The 22,755-nt window shown below is 45.6% G+C and overlaps 1 protein-coding gene across 8 annotated transcripts in view; it reads right to left on the bottom strand.

Annotated features, from left to right (window-relative positions):
• The window catches only part of RGS6 (regulator of G protein signaling 6), a 497,670-nt gene that overhangs the window by 101,553 nt on the left and 373,362 nt on the right, over positions 1-22,755 (bottom strand). For all 8 annotated transcript variants that reach the window (XM_033952620.1, XM_033952619.1, XM_033952621.1 and 5 more), the window contains 3 exons: positions 13,052-13,102; positions 5,321-5,427; positions 790-841 (listed from right to left, as the gene is read on the bottom strand). In XM_033952620.1, coding sequence (XP_033808511.1) covers positions 790-841; positions 5,321-5,427; positions 13,052-13,102 — 210 coding nt within the window. The remainder of the gene's footprint in view (positions 1-789; positions 842-5,320; positions 5,428-13,051; positions 13,103-22,755) is intronic.

Genomic DNA, 22,755 nt, shown 5'->3' with positions numbered 1-22,755 from the left:
GTTCAGAATATTATATGTCTCCTCAAGTCTGCTTACCTGAACTCCTGAACCTTAGTGTTACCTTGACAACATCAAATGCTTTACTAAGAACCCAACAGCTTTTCCCTAAATTCAGTTGCCGGCGTACCACTCAAATAACATCAATAAGGACAGACCTGGGTGTTACCAAAACAGAGAACAAAAGAGCAAGACCAGCCGTTTACTAGTCCCTGCAACACCTCATTAACGCCAGATGGGACCTGAATGTTATCCAAACAAAGGAACTAGCCAGGGGGGTAACTGAAATTCAGCATGCTACCGATATGAATCCACAAGTCTGTTTATCTGACATTTTGACCTCTTTGACCTGAATGTTGCCCAAACAACTTCAAAGGGACCGACCTGGGGTGTGCCTGAATCAAAGGACGCTGTTACTGCAGGACCAGCTGTTTAACTCAGCAGCTTATAAGGACGGAATTCTGCTCCTAGAATCCAGAATCCTAGCCGGCTATCCAAGACGTCAGGTCTAAAGGGGCAGACTCCTGTGTCCTACTCGCCTATCCATTGAGGGATTCCGAATGGTGAAGGGAGGGTTTACGTGAGATACGGTGATGCTAATTTATTCTTATATATATATATATATATTAAAGTGTTATTGTTTATGCTTTATATTGTCTGTGTGTTTTCCTGAGTATCTCTGATCATCCCACTTGACAGAAATTAGTGGCGGAACAAGAACTAAGTGTACATCGCATTGGATTTGGATTTTGCGATCAAATCAAATATTTTAAATAAACTCGAAATGCTCACCATAGTCTGTGTTTTCAGGTTCCCAGCAATTTGAAGGCCAAAAGTATGGAGCCTGTGAAATAGCATAGAAAAAAAGATCAAACCGATCACCTAATTTATTGGAGGGCTGTAAGCCAGCAATCATATATCCACAACTATACTGGCTAACTGTTTTGTAACAGATTAAATTGGAAGTGCTGACTCTTGACGTTTCAGCGTTTGGTTCTATTGATGTTTCCATGTTTTACTTTCAGAGCTCTTCTGTTATAATGTGTTTTAATATGGCAAAACTAATGGTGTTTCTCAAAACTGAGAAACTAACTATGCCAGTAAAGATACTGTCATAGAGAAATACATCCTTGGTCTTATATTCTACCATTTATTTTTCTAATTTCACTATACTTTTTACCTATTTGTTATCATTTTTTTAAAAGATTTTATAAGTTTCATAGAAAAGTGAGCACTTATCTTATTTTTAACAGTGCAAAATCACCGCAGGATTCATTCAAAGGTTCTAGTGCGGTATCGTGAATAATTCCGCTTCAAACTGATTCACATTTTGCACTGTTAAAAATAAGATAAGTGCTCACTTTTCTATGAAACTTATAAAATCTTTTAAAAAAATGATAACAAATAGGTAAAAAGTATAGTGAAATTAGAAAAATAAACGGTAGAATATAAGACCAAGGATGTATTTCTCTATGACAGTATCTTTACTGGCATAGTTAGTTTCTCAGTTTTGAGAAACACTGAGGTCTTTTACCGTTTACATAAAGTGAAAAGAGTACTATACTTGTTTTTTGACAGTATAATTATTTGAATATCAATTTGGTGTGGCTATATATTTAAAGATATTCAGCTTGTATTATATATAAAGATTTGTAACTAAGACTAATGGTGTACCAAGAAGGAGTGGTCCCACTTCTTTTCTATTGCAAGCCATGTGTTAACTTTCAGATGAATGGGTGGTACCTGCTCCCAGTTAATGTGGAAGCACTTAGGGCCAGATTCTATAAAAGGTGCCTAAATCGTCCATTTAGGTGCCTAATTTAATTGCCAAAATGACCTACAATTGCTTCAATTGAAAAAAAAATTTTTAATTGGTCAATAAAGGGCAAATTCGATAAGAAGTGCCCAAAAGTTAGGCGCCGAAGTAGGCACTGATCAGCGCGATTCAAGTAAAATTGGGTGCTGTTTAGTGAATCACGCTGAGCGGCACCTATTTTGGAGGCACCCAAGAAATAGGCCAGTTCTAGGCACAACTAAAAGTTAGGCACCTATCTAAGCGCTTAAGCACGCTTAAGAGCAACGATTCTGCAACAAGGCGCCTAACATGTAGCCACGCCCACGCCTAACGTGCATAGCGTCTATTTTTTTGAAGGCCGCCTACATTTTTAGAGGCGCCTTATTGCAGAATCGCTCTTTCTTGATAGGTGCCTAAGTTGCAATTTTTGCCAATTATAAAGTTTGATTGAGCTTGTTGATCAATTTAGATAGGCGCCTATCTAGATGAGCATCTCTGAAATAGGTGCCTAACATTAGGCACCAGTTACAGAATTTGGGCCTAAGTACCTACCTTACCAGCACCTAGGGCCTGATTCTCCAAAGTGCATCCCGATTTTAGGCAGCTGTAGGCGTCCTACAGCTGTCTAATCAGCCAATCGGGATGCACGTTTTAAAAAAAAATGCTCCCCAGGCAGGCCGCCTATATTGAAGGCGAGGCCCAGATTCTGTATAGGACGCCCGGGAGAGGTGTCCTATTCAGAATCGGCCTACACTAAAACCCCGATTCTGTAACCGGCGTCCATGTTGGTAGTGTCGGGGGGGCGGTCGGTAGTGTCGGGGGGGGGACATCTTCTGGCAGGAGGGTTTGAGCACCCTCCTGCCAGCGATTGGACAGGCCGCGGCCCGCTATACTTATAGCGGCAGAGAGATCCCTTGCCGCATAAGTATAGCAGCCGCGTCTACTTACAATGTAGACTAGCATTTTGCTGGCCTACATTTTAAGCGGTTCTTCCTCTACTAGGGAGACGCGTAGGGCCGCCTAGGTTCGCCTAAGGCCCTTAGGCGAGCTTAGGCGTCTTGCGGGTCTCCCTAGGCTCCCGGAGGCGCCTTCAGGCCTGCCTGGGAAGCATTTCTTTTTAAAAAACGTGCATCCCGATTGACTGATTAGACGGCTGTAGGACGCCTACAGCTGCCTAAAATCGGGACGCACTTTGGAGAATCAGGCCCCTAGTGCCTAAGTGGGCATGTTTTGGGGCAGAGACATACACAGGCACCGCTAGTACAATTCTTTAAAGAACTTAGGTGCCAGCAATGTAGGCCAGTACAATCCTGGCCTGTATTACCAGTGCCTAAGTTTTTTGTTGGGCACCGTTAGGCGTGATTCAGTAAACGATACCTAAGTGTGATTGACATGCAGCAGGCACCATTTTTCCAGGTGCTGGCCGATTGAGGTGCCATTTACAGAATCCGTCCCTTAGTGCCTCCTATTGAAGAGAGTATAAGACAGGGTATAGCAAACGAGTTGCCGGCGAGGAGGAGAGACACCGGCACCAGCACCGGCTGACTGCGTACAGGACATGCCTCTCAGGGTGAAAAGAACATCCTGTAGTCAGTCAGCCTGTGCCTCTGTTCCTTCTCCTCACCTCTCCTTCTGCAGCACCCCCCACCCCCAACCCCCATCAGCAGCAATAGGAGGCTCCGGGCTGCAGCTGGAAAACCTCTGCGTATGTACGGACATTGACCTGATGACGTCACACATGCACGTGATGTCATCTCGTTGACGTCCATGCATTTCTGACTGCCCTCCAGCTGCAGCCCCGAGATTAGTGTGTCACAGCTGAAAAAGTTTGCAATACACTGGTATAAGTGGTCCTGTGTTAACTCTGCATTAGCCAGTTAGTACACGATAATTGTAATACACTAAGGGCCTGATTCTGTATAGGATGCCAAGTCTCAGCAGCCGCCTAAGCGGCTTTTGAGAATCGCACATAGGCGTCCTATATAGAATCGTGTCTGTCCGTTACAGAATCGCCCTTCCTAACCACCTCGATTCTCTAACCGGCGTCCATGTCACAAACACCATTTAGAGAATTACATTGCTTCTAAGCTGATCGTGGCATGAGAATCTCCCTGTTGCGATTAGCTGAGCAGCAGCGGCAGGGAACCCTCGAACCCCCCTACTGTCCACTGCAGGAGGGATGCCCAATCCTTCCTGCTGCAAACCCCTAAAGCATTTTGCTGGCCTACATTTCAGGCACCTATCGTGGCCCTAGGGATATACCTAGGGCTGCTTAAGCTCACCTAAGGCCACGTCCAGGTGAAACCACACCCATGCCCAGCCTTGGGTAAACTTAAGCGTCCGTAAATGCCTCCCTGCACCAGAGCCAGATGCCTACCTTGGTTTGTTTGGTTTTTTTTTAAAGAAAATGTGCGTGTCCAATTGGCCTACCGTTGCCTACAATCAGGACGCTGTTTTTAGAATATGGCACTAACTGGCTAATACTTCTATGCCATTGTTCATGCATGCCATGCTCGCTAATGAAAATTTTTTGTAATGCACAGTGTAACCTACGGAAGCAATCAAACTACTGCAAAACCTCTTAACACAGTTGTGCAGTAGCCTGTTTCTGTACATTAACTGTGCATAACGTGCTTGATGCCCTTTAGTGAAAAAGGACCCTTTATTTGATATCTGTTTATTTTTAAGTACAGGCAGTCCCTGGGTTAAGAATGAGTTACAAATACTGAGACATTTCAGCACATGGTACAGTTTCATAGAACACACTATCTACGTACAATCTAAAATTATATAATAAAAGTAATACAATTGTTAAAAACATTCAAGTACAATATTAAAAATTATTAAAAAATTAAAACATACTATGACAATAAGAATGGAAACAAAAGACCTCATTTAAATATATCAAAATTAATATTCTTATTTGTCACATAAATAGTTCTTTAATGATTTCCTAAATGTGAAGTAAGAATTAGATTGAACAATCATCGAACTTAACCAGGAGTTCATCTTCCCAGCTTGATACTCCAAAGTCCTGTCTATAAAGGCCTTTGGAGTAGGGAAGATGAACTCCAGAGTAGCCCCCTCATTCTGTCTTGAAGTTATCGCTCAATGCAAGATTATCTCTACTTCAGGTAGTTCCTAAAAGCTATTTTAGAGACTATAGTAAGTTACATACATATCATCAGAACTTAGGCACTATGGCTGACACAACTACACCTGCCTAATTTATAGCTGTGCATATTCTACTGTATATAGGAAAGTAGGTACCTAATTATGATTACAGAACTATACCCAGTTACAGAACTACACCCATAGTGTTGCTGAAAATTCATGCATATGGCACTTGTGTCACTACTAACGTTGTAAATGCTTTTGAATATTAGTCTGTGTATCCTTTCAGTTTAACCCTTTGTGTCTGTGATCCATTTGCTGGTGTCCAGGAGTTTGGCTGTGCCCACAAACCCGTCTAGGAGGGTATAGGGAAGCTGCAGCATCAGCACGACAAGAGTCCAAGGAATGACTCACCTGAAAGCGATAAAAAGTGCTGTCGTCTTTCAAAGTGAGGACGTGATCTGAGATGGGGAAGATGTAGCCTTGTGCTGATATTAGGCTTCCTAGGTGTATTGCTTCCACTGTGGGGGGGGGGGGAAAAAATGAAAGCAAATGAAAACATTCTCTGTGATGCACCCAGTCACCCCCAACAACCTGAAGGAACTTTATTATTTGCAGGCAAACCACTTCCTGCAGTAGAGAGAAAAACAAATTCAAAGAATATGCACACCATTTATTTGTTAATCTGAATGCTCTTTCAGTTCTTGGCATCTGGATGCTTCCGGCGCTGTATCCATTAACACTAATGCTTACTGTATTTAGGCAGCTCCTTTGAGAAATAGCACAACCGGGCACTAAAGGCTCCTTTTCTCACTCCCTCACACACTCAGATTAGGTTTAACATAGAAACATAAAAACATGATGGCAGATAAAGGCCAAATGGCCCGTCTAGTCTGCCCATCCGCAATAACCATTATCTCTTTCTCTCTCCGAGAGATTCCCACGTGCCTATCCCAGGCCCTTTTGAATTCAGACACTGGGAGACTGTTCCACGCATCTACCACCCTTTACGTAAAAAAGTATTACTCCGGAGCCTTTCACCTCTTAACTTCATCCTATGCCCTCTCATTGCAGAGTTTCCTTTCAAATGAAAGAGACTCGACTCATGCACATTAATATTATGTAGGTATTTAAACGTCTATTATATCTCCCCTCTCCTGCGTTTCCTTCAAAATATAAAGATTGAGATCTTTAAGTCTGTCCCCATACGCCTTATGCTGAAGACCACATACCATTTTAGTAGCCTTCTCTGAACCAACTCCATCCTTTTTATATCTTTTTGAAGGTGCGGCCTCCAGAATTGTATATAATATTCTAAATGAGGTCTCACCAAAGTCTTATACAGGGGCATCAATACCTCCTTTTTCCTACTAGCCATACCTCTCCCTATGCAACCTAGCATCCTTCTACCTTTCACCGTCACCTTTTCAATTTGTTTGGCCACCTTAAGATCAATACATACAATAACACCCAAATCCCACTTTTCTGTCGTGCACATAAGCTCTTCACTCCCTAATCTGTACCGTTCCCTCGGGTTTTTGCAGCCCCAATGCATGACCTTGCATTTCTTAGCATTAAATTTTAGCTGCCAAATTTCAGACCATTCTTCAAGCTTCGCCAGGTCTTTCTTCATGTTATTCACACATCCGGCGTGTCTACTCTATTGCAGATTTTGGTATCATCCGCAAAGAGGCAAATCTTACCCGACAACCCTTCAGCAATATCGTTTATAAAAATATTTGAATATAAAAGGTTTGAATCAGTTTGAAAAATATATCAATATATATTTATAGCAGAGCTGGTCAAACCATTAGGCCAGACTAGTGGTCACTTAGGGCAGCTTCTATGAGGTGATGGGGTGGGGGCGGGGCAGCAAAACATGTGCAATCAAAGCTAAAGAGTAAAATCCTAAAAGCCACACAAACTGAAAGAACCATCAGCACCTGCAAAACAAAAGTTTAGTAATTACAAGCATGATGTCTAATTTTGAGTTTTTTGTAGAATTGTTCTAGGTTGATCATGATTGTAGATTTTAATTATTAACATCTTGGAGAAAGGATCTGTTGGGCTAGAGACCTGAAAATTAGCTGAGAGGTGCATAAGGTTGAAGGCTGGCCTAGATTAGAGGTCTGCACGGGAACGGGGATCGCGGGAATCCCCCCTAACCCATGGGATTCCCACGGGGACCCCCCCCCCCTCTGGCCCACGGGACTCCCACGGGGATGGAAGGCTTTGGAAGCAGGGCTCGTCTATATAATATAATGGACACGTCAGCCTTAGTAAAAGAGGGGGTTTATAAGTTAATTACCTGAACAGAAAACAAAAAAAGGTTTCCACCAAAGAGATGCCACAAGGAAAACAGCAGCGGAAACACAAAAGAAACTGGAATTGATGATCCTGTCAGAAGTAATTGCTGCTTTTTATGGGGACGGGCGGGGATGGAGGTAATTCCTTGCGGGGATGGGTGGGGACGGAGAGGATCCTGACGGGGACGGGTGGGGATGGAGAGGATCCTGACGGGGACGGGTGGGGACGGAGAGGATCCTGATGGAGACGGGTGGGATTTCTGTCCCCGTGCAACTCTCTAGCCTAGACTAGAGCATTTGATACTCTTTCATCAACTCTGGTGTATACTTTTGTGCTTTTGTACAGTGAAGACAGTAATGATATTACTTGTAGGGTTTGCAGTCCTGGGGATACAAGAGTAAGCTTATTATATAAAAAAAAGAAGTGATTTGCACATGTATAGCATCTGGGAATGTGGCCCTTTTAAGATCTTGTGACACTGGGACAAGGCAAACATTTGGGGAAACTGTTCATGTGTTGCTACCCACAGCCAGTGTTGTGCAAAGTTCCTGGCAAAATATGAATGTTTTATTTTATAAAAACATAAGAATAGCCTTACTGGATCAGACCAATGGTCCATCAAGCCCAGCAGCCCGTTCTCACGGTGGCCAATCCAGGTCACTAGTAGTACCTGGACAGAACCCAAGGAGTAACAACATTCCATTGCTACGATCCAGGGCCAGCAGTGGCTTCCCCCATGTCTTTCTCAATAACATACTATGAACTGTTCATCCAGGAAATTGGCCAAACCTTTCTTAAAACCAGCTAAGCTATCCGCTCTTACCATAACCTCTGGCAACGCATTCCAGAGTTTAACTATTCTCTGAGTGAAAAAAAATATTTCCTCCTATTGGTTATAAATGTATTTCCCTGTAACTTCATCAAGTGTCCCCTAATCTTTGTAATTTTTGACGGAGTGAAAAATTGTACCCATTCTACTCCCCTCAGGATTTTGTAGACTTCAATCATATCTCCCCTCTGCCGTCTCTTTTCCAAGCTGAAGAGCCCTAACCGTTTTAGTCTTTCCTCATACGAGAGGAGTTCCATCTCCTTTACCGTCCTCCTGCCATCGGCACTACTCCCAAAATATGGCAGGATGGATGCCAACTCCCTCCTTCAATTGAGGCCAGCTACCCTGAACCCCTCCAAAAAACTTCAAAACTTACCAACGCTGCCTCCCGACACTGCCCTTCCCTCACTCCTTGCCCGTGCAAATATGGCAACCCCCCCCCTCCTGCCATCAGCCAGGCCCAGGCCCACCTCCCCCCCCGTACTTTGCAAAGTTGGGAGCAGGAGGGGTCTCAATCTCTCCTGCTCCATAGGCCTCCTCCATGTGAATGCGAGCATTAGGCCCCACCCTGATGCGTTCCTCCCCCCCCCCCCCGAGTAACAATCATGGCAGAAGAGATGCCCAATCTCTCCTGCCAACACAAACCCCGAACCCCGGCGATTACCAGCAGGAGAGATGCCCAATCTCTCCTGCTGAACAAACCCCCACCACAATAACCGGCAGACAAGCCCCATGACAGCGCACCCAACCCCACTGGACCCCCCTCGACTCCCCCCGGGCCCCCCCCAACTAACCTTAAAAGATGGCCATTTGGACGGGTCCTCTGTCTGGCCAGCAGGCCCGCCTTCCCCCCGGTGCATTGTGGGACCTAAGGCCATGATTGGCTCAGGCGCCTCAGGGCGGGACCTAATGTCTGCATTCACACTGAGGAGGCCTACAGCACAAGATGGATTAAGCACCCCTCTTGCTCCCAACTTTGCAAGGTACAGGGAGGGGGGTGGGCCTGGGCTGGGCTGATTGTGGTGGGGGGGTTGCCATATTTGCGTGGGCAGGGAGGGAGGGGCAGTGTTAGGGGGCAGTGTCAGGAAGTTTTGGGGGGTTTTTTCAGGCCCAGGGAACCCGTCCCCCCCTACCGGTAATGATCACGCAGGAGAGATGCCTAATCTCTCCTGCCTCGATCCCTCCTAACCTCTCTGGCAGGAGAGATGCCCAATCTCTCCTGCCGACACAAACCCTGAATCTCCACGATCTCTTCTGCCGGACACCCCCCGCCAGCACGATAACCGGCAGGAGGGAGCCCAAACCAACCACCTTCCCCCGACTGTGCACCCAAACCCCTGGACCCCCCCACCACACACCCCGGACCCCCCACTAACCTCCTGGACCCTCCCATTAACCTTAAAAGATGGTCAGATCTCCGCCCAGCAGGCCCACCTTCCTCTGAATGGCAGGCTGGCCCCTTTCCGATGCATTGTGGGATGCACCGGGGAGGGGCCAAAAGCCTGATTGGCCCAGACGCCTAAGGCCACGCCCACATTAACTAGCTGGTTACCACTTCCATGCCCATTTTCCACCGATCCCCTCTAAAAAATTATTTTTGAAAAATAGTGAATGCGTGCATAGCAGTGTAAACAGGTGAAATTCTGCAGAATGCTTTAACGTGTTTTTGTGGTAGCTTGTTTTTCATGCTGGAGTCTTTTACTAAAGTTTAGTGCAAGTCATCTGCAGGTGTTTTACTGCTGGTCTCTCCGCCCGCTGAAGATGTCAGTGGCTGCACTAAAAGGAGCTATACCTTGAGACAGCAGTTATTGCAAAACATGATTCATGTCGGTTATGCTATCCCTGACCCGACTGTGAGTAATTCTTTTTTTTTTTTTTTTTAATTATCTTTATTAGCAATTGCAAAGGGAACATACAACCAGGATCAGAACAAGCAGAACAATCAGAGCAGACATGGAAAACAACACTAGAAACCCATGACAGCAAATGAGTTACAAAACAGGAACCAATTGAAGAGAGTCTTCTTATTTTTCAAAATAAATGAAAATATATTTTTGAAGTTATTTATTAAAGAAAACTATTTATTGATTGAATATCTAAATCTGAGACTGATGACGATCTGATAAGCAAATCCCCATCGGCGGTGAAGTGTTTTGTGCCGAGGTGGGTGGTATTGCTGAGGTCTCAGAAGATTGTGTTTAGAGCATCTTGTAAAACAGCCACACAGACATTCATGCAGAATGGAGGGGTAACTTAATACTGTAGTTAGAGCTGTGGGGTGAGAATCAGAGGACTCGGGTTCAAATTCCACTTCAGCTATCTGTGGTGGTTTGTTTTTTTTGTTATTGTGATTCTTCCAGGAACACCCACAGCACGTCTACACTTTTTAGCCATAATGAAACAAAAACACGCCTAGGCCACAAACGTCCAAAAGAAGGGCTTTTAGGCGAAGGAGGAGCCAGTCCTTCGCCTAAAAGCTGGATTCTGTAACCGATGCCTGTCAAAAACAACACCGGTTACAGAATCCCCCCCCCCAAACGATCCAGGCAAGAGGGTGCCCAAGCCCTCCTGCCATGTCAAACCGCAACCCCCCCTCCCGACAACATCGGGGCAAAAGGGAGCCCAAGCCCTCTTGCCCCACCGACTCCCCAACTCCCCGACAATATCGGGCCAGGAGGGAGCCCAAGCCCTCCTGGCCCTGGTGACCCCCCCCCCCCGCTAGTTGTTCAGGCCAGGAGGGAGCCCAAACCCTCCTGGCCACGGCGACCCCCTACCCCCACCCCGTACTACATTATGGGCAGGAGGGATCCCAGGCCCTCCTGCCCTTGATGCAAACCCCCCTCCCCCCAATGACCGCCCCCCAAGAACCTCCGACCGCCCCCCCAGCCGACCCGTGACCCCCCTGGCCGACCCCCATGACACCCCCACCCCCCTTCCCCGTACCTTTGGTTTAGTTGGCCGGACAGACGGGAGCCAAACCCGCCTCTCCGGCAGGCAGCCAATGACGGAATGAGGCCGGATTAGCCCATCCGTCCCAAAGCCAAAGCTACTGGTGGTGAATAAGGCGCCTGGGCCAATCAGAATAGGCCCGGGAGCCTTAGGTCCCTCCTGGGGGCGGAGCCTGAGGCACATGGGTACGGGGAAGGGGGGTGGGGGTTTCGTGGGGGGTCGGCCAGGGGGGTCGCAGGTCAACTGGGGGGGCGGTCGGAGGTTCTTGGGGGGGCGGTCATTGGGGGGAGGGGGGTTTGCGTCGAGGGCAGGAGGGCCTGGGATCCCTCCTGCCCGTAATGTAGTGCGGGGTGGGGGTAGGGGGTCTCCGTGGCCAGGAGGGTTTGGGCTCCCTCCTGGCCCGATATTGTCGGGGAGTTGGGGAGTCGGCGGGGCAAGAGGGCTTGGGCTCCCTCTTGCCCCGATCGTGTCAGGGAGTCGGGGGGGGCAAGAGGGCTTGGGCTCCCTCTTGCCCTGATCGTGTCGGGGAGTCGTGGGGGCAAGAGGGCTTGGGCTCCCTCTTGCCCCGATCGTGTCGGGGAGTCGGGGGGGGGCAAGAAGACTTGAGCTCCCTCTTGCCCCGATCGTGTCGGGGGTGCCGCGGTTGGCTGGGGCAAGAGGGCTTGAGTTCCCTCTTGCCCTGATGTTGTGTGTGTGTGGAGGGGGGGAGTGCTGCATCGCGGCAGGAGAGATGCCTCATCTCCCCTACCGCGATGCCATCACTCCTCTACCCGAACTGTCGCGGGTCACGGCAGTTCGGGTAGAAGAGTGATGGCATCGCGGTAGGGGAGATGAGGCATCTCTCCTGCCGCGATGGTTAGGTTGCCGGGCCGCTGAACTGATGGCGCCAGCGGCCATCAGCTCAGCGGCCTGTTTTTTGGCACTTAGACCTGGTTTTATTTCGTCTAAGTGAAAAAGATCTAAGTGCCAACTAAACTGTATTGGTTATACCTGTTGTACGGCTAGGTGTAGGTCGGCCCACCTCCCGCCCACTGCCCGCCCTTTCCCCTCCTCTAAACACACCTCTTATCTCTCTGTGCGTTTAGAGGCAGGGGAAAGGCCTAAGTTGGTTTTACATACGTCTAAAAACCAGCTTTGATTATGGGTACTTGGACGATCAGGCTTTTTGATTGCCCAAGTAGCCATTTAGGACACTTTTTAGACTTTTTTTATTTTTTTTATTATTATTACCCCCTTAGGGTTTTATTATAGAGGATGCATTTCATGTTCTGTTAACTATTTTTTTTATTTGCATTTCAAGTTTCAGTACAGAAATTTCTGTTACTATTTTCCTATTATACGTGTATGATGTTTGTTATCGAAACACAAAGAACAGTTTGGACCCAACCCATACAATTTGGCATTAATTTAATGGTTGAAATGAAAACCTGGGTTATGCTTCAAATTAAATTGTCCACGTCACCGGAGAAACGATATTATCTAGCCTTGTGGCAGAGACACGAGATGCGATATGCTGCCCCACAGACACTTTTACCCCACAACACTTGACGGGGGTCTTAGGGCTCCTTTTACAAAGCCATGCTAGTGCCTTAATGTGCGGAATAGCGCGTGCTAAATTGCTGCGCGTGCTAGCTGCTACCGCCTCCTTTTGAGCAGGTGGTGCGTGCGTTAAAAACCCTAGCGCACTTTTGTAAAAGGAGCCCTTAGTTTTTGCCTATGTAGAGATAGGTGGATAGGAGGGTGGTGGGGAGGGGGAGTTCCGTTGTTGTTGCATTGTTTGTTCTTTTGTAGTGTGTTTATAAAATTAAAATTCAGGAATCAGGCAGTACACTCTCGACAAATGCTCCAAAGGATGGATCTTCCTACCAATTTCATCCTACCAATTGTCTTCCTACGAATTGTCGTAGACCCAGTCCGGCTGACTCTCCATATTTTTGGTCATTGAGAAGGATGGGTTTTCCAGCAGCTTAAGCCAACTCCCTTCTCTTTTATGAATGAAATCACCAATAATTCACCTTAAATGCAAATCAGTCCTACATTTTACATTTTTATACTGTTACCTGGGTCTTCAATGTTGAGATTCTTCATTAACCACTGTACAATGTCAGCACCTACAACAAGAAAAAAAGCAGTACTAATTTAAGAAAAGAGTAAGTAAATGATCATTATTTTGAACATAGATTTTGTACATAGATTTAATACAGGCAAATTTTACCAGACAGCTAATGAAAATTGACATTTATCATATCTATATTATGCTGGTAATCTTACAAAGGATTTTTCACACATAGACTAGAGGTCTGCACGGGAAAGGGGATCGCGGGAATCCCGCGGGTCCCGCGGGAATCCCCCCTAACCCACGGGACTCCCACGGGGACCCCCATCTGGCCCACGGGACTCCCACGGGGATGGAAGGCTTTGGAAGCAGGGTTCGTCCATATAATATAATGGACACGTCAGCCTTAGTAAAAGAGGGGGTTTATAAGTTAATTACCTGAACAGAAAACAAAAAAAGGGTTCCACCAAAGAGATTCCACAAGGAAAACAGCAGCGGAAACACAAAAGAAACTGGAATTGATGATCCTGTCAGAAGTAATTGCTGCTTTTTATGGGGACGGGTGGGGATGGAGGTAATTCCTTGCGAGGATGGGTGGGGACAGAGAGGATCCTGACGGGGACGGGTGGGGACAGAGAGGATCCTTGCGGGGACGGGTGGGGATGGAGAGAATCCTGGTGGGAACGGGCGGGGAAGGGTGGGATTTCTGTCCCCGCGCAACTCTCTAACATAGACCCATTTTACATATGTAAAATAATCCTTTTTTTGTCCATAAAATCACCCCTCTTGTAATAGTAAATGTGGTGAGAAGAAGGTGCTACGTTTTACATGACCTAAGGGAAAGGGTGTTCGGAAATGTAGTGTGAGCAGAGTCACAAACTTCCACCATGTATATTCCTATCAGTTCCCAAGATGCTATTTCAAGAAAGACACATAGATGCCTAAGTAGCCCTTTTGCTAAGCAGCTAATGCTGAATTTACTGCATGGTAGATATTGGCATAAGGCAAAGACCCATGCTAACATCTCCTGTACATATAAAACAGCCAGTATGGTAAAAAGACCTGTGCTAGCTGCCTAACATGAGAGTGGGCAGGAGTTGAGCATAACTGGGCGGGTAGAAGGATCTGCTGGCTGTGACAGCCCACAGGTCAGTACCACATGCTAGCTATCATGACTGTTGATAGCGTGGCTGCACTCATTGCCATCTCAAAATAAGGCAGTAGGTGCAGCTGCATTACTGGCAGTCCATTAGCACAGCTGCTGTTTTAATAGATGCCATGGTGGCATAGGCACCGGAATGGGGGGGGGGGGGAGGGACACAGGGATCGTGGCCTCCCCAAAAATTTGATCCCTGGTGGTCCAGGGGAGCAGCAGGCTGGAGTGAGCTTTCCATGCTCCTGCCCGCTGATAACCCAGTCGGTTGCAGCTTATTTCTTTTGCCGCTGAGCAGCAACTAGCAACTTTGGCACTGCCTGCTTGGTGCTCAGTGGCTTCTTTGACTAGCTCCCAAAAATTCTCGCACGGGAGCCAGTCAAAGAAGCCACTGAGTGCTGAGCAGGCAGCACTAAAGCACGCTCCTGCTGATTGCCACTCAGCGGCAGAAGAAATAAGCTGCCACCAACCGGAAGGTGGTAGAAGGATGGGGCAGGGTACACTGCAGAGCCTGGGAGGGAGGGGGGCTGGGTGCAGAGTCTGACAGGGGAGGGAGGGAGGGAAGGAATGGGGCTGGGTGAAGAGCCTGACAGGTGTTAGGAGGGAAGGGGGCTGGGTGCAGAGTCTGACAGGGGAGGGAGGGAAGGAAGGAAGGGGGCTGGGTGAAAAGCCTGACAGGGGTTGGGAGGGAAGAGGGCTGGGTGTAGTGCCTGACAGGGGAGGGAGAGGGCTGGGTGCAGGGCCTGACAGGGGTTGGGAGGGAAGGGAGCTGGGTGCAGAGTCTGACAGGGAAGGGAAGGAAGGAAGGAAGGGGGCTGGGTGAAAAGCCTGACAGGGGAGGGAGGGAAGAGGTCTGGATACAGTGCCTAACAGGGGCGGGAGGGGGGTTGGGTTCATGGCCTGACAGGGGAGGGAGGGGGGCTGGGTGCAGAGCCTGGCAGGGAGAGGCTGGGTGCAGGAGGTAAGGATTGGGAAGGCATGGAGGACAGATGCTCAGGGGGTTATGAAAGACAGATACTGCACGTAATGGGACAGGGTTGGGAAGGACAAATGCACGGGCTGGGGGGAGGAGTAGGAAAGGACTAAAAAAGAGATGCAGCACAGGTAGAGTAGTGGAAAGGGATTGAAATAAATGCTGAAGGTGGGGGAAGGAAAAGGAACGGAGAATTGTTGGACATAGGTGTGTGGTGTGAGAGGGCAAGAAAGATTATGTATATGGGAAAAGGATGAAAGAAGGAGAATTATTGGATATGATAGTGGTGGAGAGGAGGGAGGGAGAAATGTTACACTGGGAGGGAGGAGAGATGACCCAAAGAAGGGAGAGATGTCAGACCACTGGAATGGGAAGGAGAGAGAGAGATGCGAGACAGCAGAAAGGAGAGGAGAGAGATGTTAGACCTTGGGAAGAGAGGGAAGGAGAGAGAAATGCCAGACCATGGGAGAGGAGAGAGATTCTAAGCTATGGGAAGGAGAGGAGAAAGATGCCAGATTATATGAGGGGGAAGACAGAGATGTCTGACTATGGGAGATGGATGAGATGGTGCATAGAGATGGAGGGAAAGGGGAAACAGAGGGAGAAGATGGTGCACAGCGATGGGTGTGACAGGGAACAGATAAGAAGAAATGGGGGTAGGGGAGAAGAAAGAGGGAGGAGATGGTACACATGGATAGAAAGGAAGGCATGGAAAAGTAGATTTTGAGAAGAAAGCAGAAAAACGGAAGAAAATTGAATGTTAAAAGTTAATGCTAAAGATGTATAGCAGAAAATGAAGGAGAGAAAACCAGCAAATGGATAAGGTGGCCCTGGATACACAGTTAAGAGCACAGACAGAAGGACGTGCAGCCAGAGACTGGGAAAGATGGTTTGAAAACCAAAATTACCAGGCAACAAAGGTAGGGGGAAATTATTTTATTTTCAGTTTAGTGATTGAATTGTGTCAGTTTTGAGAAATTACATCTGCTGTCTATATTTTGCACTGTTCAGGAATAAATGCATTTGTTTCTATTTCTCTGGGGGTTGTACTGCATGTAGAGTCTTGCATCTTAAGGTTTTGTTTGTATATATTAATACTTTTAGTTTGTGGTCCTGTATTTGCATAGGGGTTATCTGTGTTCTGCATGTGTGACCAAGACCAGGTGTCCTGGTAGGAATGAATGTTGAGAAACATACAGTGTGCTTTGCGTAGTTTAATTTTGTGGTTAACCATTACATATTGTTAATAAGATTATATTGTGTGTGTATATATGACAAATTAATGGAAAAAATGATATTACAATTAGTACTATTATGGGAGCAGGGTCTAGGGCTGAGCTTGTGGACCCCCCAAACAAAAAAGCGTTCCACTGCCTATGCATGGCGGCATTCTTCCCTAGACTTCTGATATCTCCACCACTCCCAGACACTTCTGATCCCTTTCCCTGGCATCCCAAATCCTTCCAATTTTGACCAAAACCCTACCCTTAAGCATAAGCATTCCCATCCCCTGACATCTCTGAGAGTTAACCAGGAGTTGCCATTAGTGGTTCCAGTGGTCCCTGACAGGAACAATGCCTCTCCACGCCTACTCAGGAATACACTGAGATTGAAAATGGTACCAATGACTCCTAGTGGTAATCTCATGGTATTGCCACTAGGGGGCATCCTTTCATAAGCTTAATTTTTGCTGTAAATGTGTGTAGTAAGTACGAAATGTACTACACTTTAGTAAAATAGCCCCGTTGGGTCTTTATAACACATCCTCAAAATAGGTGTCTATTTGGCTTCCCTGTCTAAGTGACCTGTTATAAAATTAACCTCCCTATATAAACCTTTGGAAAGATGTAACCCGCTTTGGAGTACACAGAAGTTCTAAATATATTTTTTGTGCCTCATGTTTTAGTATCTGGACAGATAGAAAATCACATGCAAGCTTGCACGATGGACTAATGGACAGACACGGTCTCCCCTTGATACATTTTCCACTTTCACAAAGAATTCACAATAAATGTCAGCAGCAATGCAGATTTATTTATTCACACGCGCACACGCATACACATTTCCGTGATGTCCTGCTGTGACCATTTGTAGAACTATTAAAGCTATCTGTTTTCCATTCACACTCTCTCTTCCATTTCTCTGTTGCAAATGCCAGCATGAATGCCAACTGATATCATTGCAGCGCTTTTCGGTGTAAATTGGACTGAGGCTACCCATTCATCTTACCTAGGTCATTGCATGGCAATTCCCAACTGTCTTCCCTTAAGAGCAATACTTTCTTATTTGGCCACAATAATGTAGAATTTTATATTCTCCTATCATTTCTTTTTTTTTTTACTTTCAACTGAATTGTTCCACTCTGTCAACTCTCCTTTTTAAGATCAATTCTGTGTTGGTGTGTATGCTGAACTGCTGTCAGATGGAATGAACTTATTTTCTACAGACGTGTCAAATACTGAACAGCTTGCATTGTTAAATATGGAGAAACCATTCTCAACGTCAGGCATGAGACTTAGGGCTCCTTTTACGAAGGCGCGTTAGGGCCGTAACGCACGGAATAGCATGCCGCGCGTGCTAGCCGCTGCTGCCTCCTCTTGAGCAGGCGGTAGTTTTTTGGCTAGCGCGTGCTAATCCGGTATGTGCGCTAAAAACACTAGCGCACCTTTGTAAAAGGAGCCCTATAAATGGTGGCCGAGGTTAGATATGCTCTTGGGTTCACAGTTATAGAGTAGGGCCAGTTAAGCATGTGTGGTGTAGTGGTTAAAGCTACAGCCTCAGCACCCTGAGGTTGTGGGTTCAAACCCATGATGTTTCTTATGACCCTGAGAAAGTTACTCAATCCCCTCATTGCCTCAGGTACACTAGGCAGATTGTGAGCAAGGCCAGAACAGACAGGGAAAATGCTTGAGTACCTGAACAAATTCATATAAACCGTTCTGAGCTCCCTGGGGAGAATGGTATAGAAAATAAAATAAATAAAAAATTGGTGCTAAATACTATTTGGAGTTAACAAGCCCTAGTTTGTGCTTATTTGACATTGCGCATATAACAGACTTGAATCCCTTTTTCATAAACAGCGTGCCTAACTTTTTCAACACATGCAAATGCATAAGGGGTGTCAATGCGGTATAGGCATGTCAGGAGCATTGCAACTATTTTTGCATGCACTTTATACATGTGTTTAAAAAAATCTATACAAAGCTTGTTTTCTGCATAACTCTGCCAAACTTGACCAATTTAAAAAAAAAAAATTGGGATACATCATCCAAAATAACCCCCAGTTTTACGAAAGCATAGCGTGGTTTCTAGCACTGGCCACAGCGGTAACAGCTCCCATGCTCATACAATTCCTATAAGCATAGGAGCTGTTACTGCAGCGGCCGACGCTAAAAACCACGCTACACTTTTGTAAAAAGGGGGGGGGGGGGGGGAATAGATTTGCAATAAGCCTACAGCAAATGTTCAAAATAACTTATTGTTTATTGAAAGCTTCAATACCACTACTAATGAGTGGGGAGTCAATTCACAGTGGTTTGCATGAGCTTCTGTAATGGTGTTACAATCGAGAATTAGCGTTTTCTGAGATGGTTTTCAATACAGACACATTTATACCACAATCAGTCATCCTACGTTGTACACATATGATACTAGTGTCGTGTACTATGTTTATACTAAATCCTACTTATTTGGACACATAATACCTGTATCGTGTTTTATGTTCATCTTAGATTTACACACATCCTGATAATTCTAGTTATTTGTACTTTGTTTATCATATCCTGAGCAATGCTATTGTGTTCCTAGTGGGACTAGCCCGCTATCTCCTCTATGTTGCATGATTTATTAGTCTATGAAGAGGGATGGTCTTTATCCCTTTCTTGAACTTTCCAGTGTCCTTTTCTAGTTTTAATTCCTTTGGAAGGAAGTTCCACCACTTTGGAGCCATCACTGAGTAACATAGTAACATAGTAGATGACGGCAGATAAAGACCCGAATAGTCCATCCAGTCTGCCCAACCTGATTCAATTTAAATTTTTTTCTTCTTAGCTATTTCTGGGCAAACATCCAAAGCTCTACCCAGTACTGTGCTTGGGTTCCAACTGCCAAAATCTCTGTCAAAACCTACTCCAGCCCATCTACACCCTCCCAGCCATTGAAGCCCTCCCCAGCCCATCCTCCACCAAATGGCCATATACAGACACAGACCAAATGGCCACCTCAGCCCATCCTCCACCAAATGGCCATATACAGACACAGACCGTGCAAGTCTGCCCAGTACTGGCCTTAGTTCAATTTTTAATATTATTTTCTGATTCTAGATCCTCTGTGTTCATCTCACGCTTCTTTGAACTCAGTCACAGTTTTACTCTCCACCACCTCTCTCGGGAGCACATTCCAGGCATCCACCACCCTCTCCGTATAGTAGAATTTCCTAACATTGCCTTTGAATCTACTACCCCTCAACCTCAAATTATGTCCTCTGGTTTTACCATTTTCCTTTCTCTGGAAAAGATTATGTTCTATGTTAATACCTTTCAAGTATTTGAACATCTGAATCATATCTCCCCTGTCTCTCCTTCCTTCTAGGGTATGCATATTCAGGACTTCCAGTCTCTCCTCATACGTCTTCTGGCGTAAGCCTCCTATCATTTTTGTTGCCCTCCTCTGGACCGCCTCAAGTCTTCTTACGTCCTTCGCCACATATGGTCTCCAAAACTGAACACAATACTCCAAGTGGGGCCTTACCAATGACCTGTACAGGGGCATCAACACCTTCTTCCTTCTACTTGCTACGCCTCTCTATATATAACCCAGCATTCTTCTGGCAGCAGCCACCGCCTTGTCACACTGTTTTTTCGCCTTTAGATCTTCGGATACTATCACCCCAAGGTCCCTCTCCCCTTCCGTGCATATCAGCTTCTTACCTCCCAGCATATATGGTTCCTTCTGATTATTAATCCCCAAATGCATTACTCTGCATTTCTTTACATTGAATTTTAGTTGCCAGGCATTAGACCATTCCTCTAACTTTTGCAGATCCTTTTTCATATTTTCCACTCCCTCTTCGTTGTCTACTCTGTTACAAATCTTGGTATCATCTGCAAAAAGGCATACTTTTCCTTCTAACCCTTCAGCAATGTCACTCACAAACATATTGAACAGGATCGACCCCAGCACCGAACCCTGAGGGACTCCACTACTCACCTTTCCTTCCTCCGAGCGACTACCATTAACCACCACCCTCTGGCGTCTGTCTGACAGCCAGTTTCTAACCCAGTTCACCACTTTGGGTCCTAACCTCAGCCCTTCAAGTTTGTTCAACAGCCTCCTATGAGGAACTGTATCAAAGGCTTTGCTGAAATCTAAGTAAATTACATCTAGAATATGTCATCGATCCAGCTCTCTGGTCACCCAATCAAAAAATTCAATTAGGTTAGTTTGGCACGATTTACCTTTTGTAAAGGCATGTTGCCTCGGATCCTGTAACCCATTAGATTCAAGGAAGTACACTATCCTTTCTTTCAGCAAAACTTCCATTATTTTTCCAACAACTGAATGGAGGCTCACCGGTCTGTAGTTTCCTGCTTCATCCCTGTGACCACTTTTATGAATAGGGACCACATCCACTCTCCTCCAATCCCCAGGAATCACTCCCATCTCCAGAGATTTGTTGAACAAGTCTTTAATAGGACTCGCCAGAACCTCTCTGAGCTCCCTTATTATCCTGGGATACTTGTCCAGACGCTTTTGTATTTGATGTCTCTGAAGGAGGATATTTCCAGCAGGTATTCTTGGCTCGTGCGCAGGGCGTCTTCTGGTGTATGGTAATGTAGTCTGGCTGCAAGATATTGCGGTTCTGATAGATGAATGATTTTGTGTATCGGCAGCAAGATCTTGAATTTCATCCTGCTTTTAATTGGGAGCAAGTATAACTCTTTAAGTAGAGAAGTGGCACTCGTCTGCCTTGATTTTTCCAGCAGAAATCTTGCTGCTGTGTTTTGTACTATTTGAATCTGCTTGATCATGTACTTTGGATTGCCCAGAAGGGCTGCATTGCAGAAGTCAAAGATTGAAAGTACCAGGGTTATTATTACGTTGGACATTGCTTGATGGGCGAGGTAGGGTTTAAGTCCTCTAACCCAGTAGAGTTTGCAATAATCATGGTATAGATGTGTGCAGCTGAAGCTGTGGAGACTATCGGTAAAGTCAGTTCAAACAGAAGATTTGGGGTGTGTATAAGCTGCTTGAAGAAAAAAAAGGTGGGAGAAATAATAATAATAGCTTGTTTTTTTCTGTTGTATAGAATTTTTTGGACCCCTGTTCGTTTGCAAAAGTTAGATAGTTCAAAGTGTAATAGATGCTGGCACTGTCATCTTGAAATAGGGACACTGGATCATCTGTTGTTCTATTGTCCCTTGATACTCAATTTTTGGAAGTCTATATGGGTTAAAATCAACATGATATTGGAAGCTTTGATTCCATTGTCCTATGACATAGTGTTATTTGGAACTTTATTAAAACCTAAGAGTCCAATTAATGCAAGCAACAATAGATTACTTTATGTTATGACAGGAGTTGCTATGCAGCTAATTACAAAAAATTGGAAAAACTGGGACAGACTAAATCATATCTTTTGGTGGGAAACCCTATGCCAATTTTATAGATATGAGCAAATGAACTCGGAACAATTGAGACACTATAAAAAATTAAATGAGACTTGGGGTCCATTAGCGAAATTTGTAAAAACTGATCAATAGTATAAGCCTTTAATTTCAGAATGAGTTTCACACACATCCATGGAGGGTGGGAGGGAGAGAGGGGGGGGTGATATATACTTATATTATTATTTGTTAGATATAAGTGCTGTATATTGTACCAATTGTTTGTATATTCTATTGCACTTTCTGTTTGTTTTTAAAATTAATAAAGATTTTAAAAAATAAAATAAAAGCTTTATTTATATCCTGTCATACCTTTTCAGTTCAAGATGGTATACAGTAAAATAGAATTACAATGTGGATACTGCAGGTATCGATACAAGTGTAGAGAACAGGGAGATTACAGCATTGGTTTAGTGGGAGAGGGTGAGAAGAGGGTGGGCTGCAAAGGTAGGAGGAGGTGCGTGTTGGGAGTGTAGTTAGATTGGAAGGGGGTTTGAAGGATCAGATAAACTTGTCAAATAAGTGGGTGGGTTTTCAGAGTTTTTCTGAAGGATTGGTATGATGGAGAATTCAGGAGATGGGCTCTTAGGTTATTGTTCCAGATAGATATGGTCAGTGGGCTTTTGGCTTTAGAAAAGACAGCCAATGGCCCCCATTGGCACACACACATGCTTGGAGTCATTTTCTCCACTGATCATCCACAGCATTAATGACATCTTATCTTAAACTGGCCCACACAGGGGGGGAGGAGCGGTCTGCCCCGAGCGCCATCTTGCTAGGGGCGCTGGCAACCCTCCTCCCCCTGCTGTGCTTGCACACCCCTTGCCTTCCCCGTACCTTTTTTTCCTTCTCTGGCATGAGCAACATTGCTGCCTGTGTCCGCATCAACGCTCTCTCTGTTGTCACTTCCGGGTCCC

The sequence above is a fragment of the Geotrypetes seraphini genome, chromosome 7, assembly GCF_902459505.1.
Source record: "Geotrypetes seraphini chromosome 7, aGeoSer1.1, whole genome shotgun sequence".
NCBI classification, from domain to species: Eukaryota; Metazoa; Chordata; class Amphibia; order Gymnophiona; family Dermophiidae; genus Geotrypetes; species Geotrypetes seraphini.
This window is presented reverse-complemented; position numbering and strand designations above follow the sequence as displayed.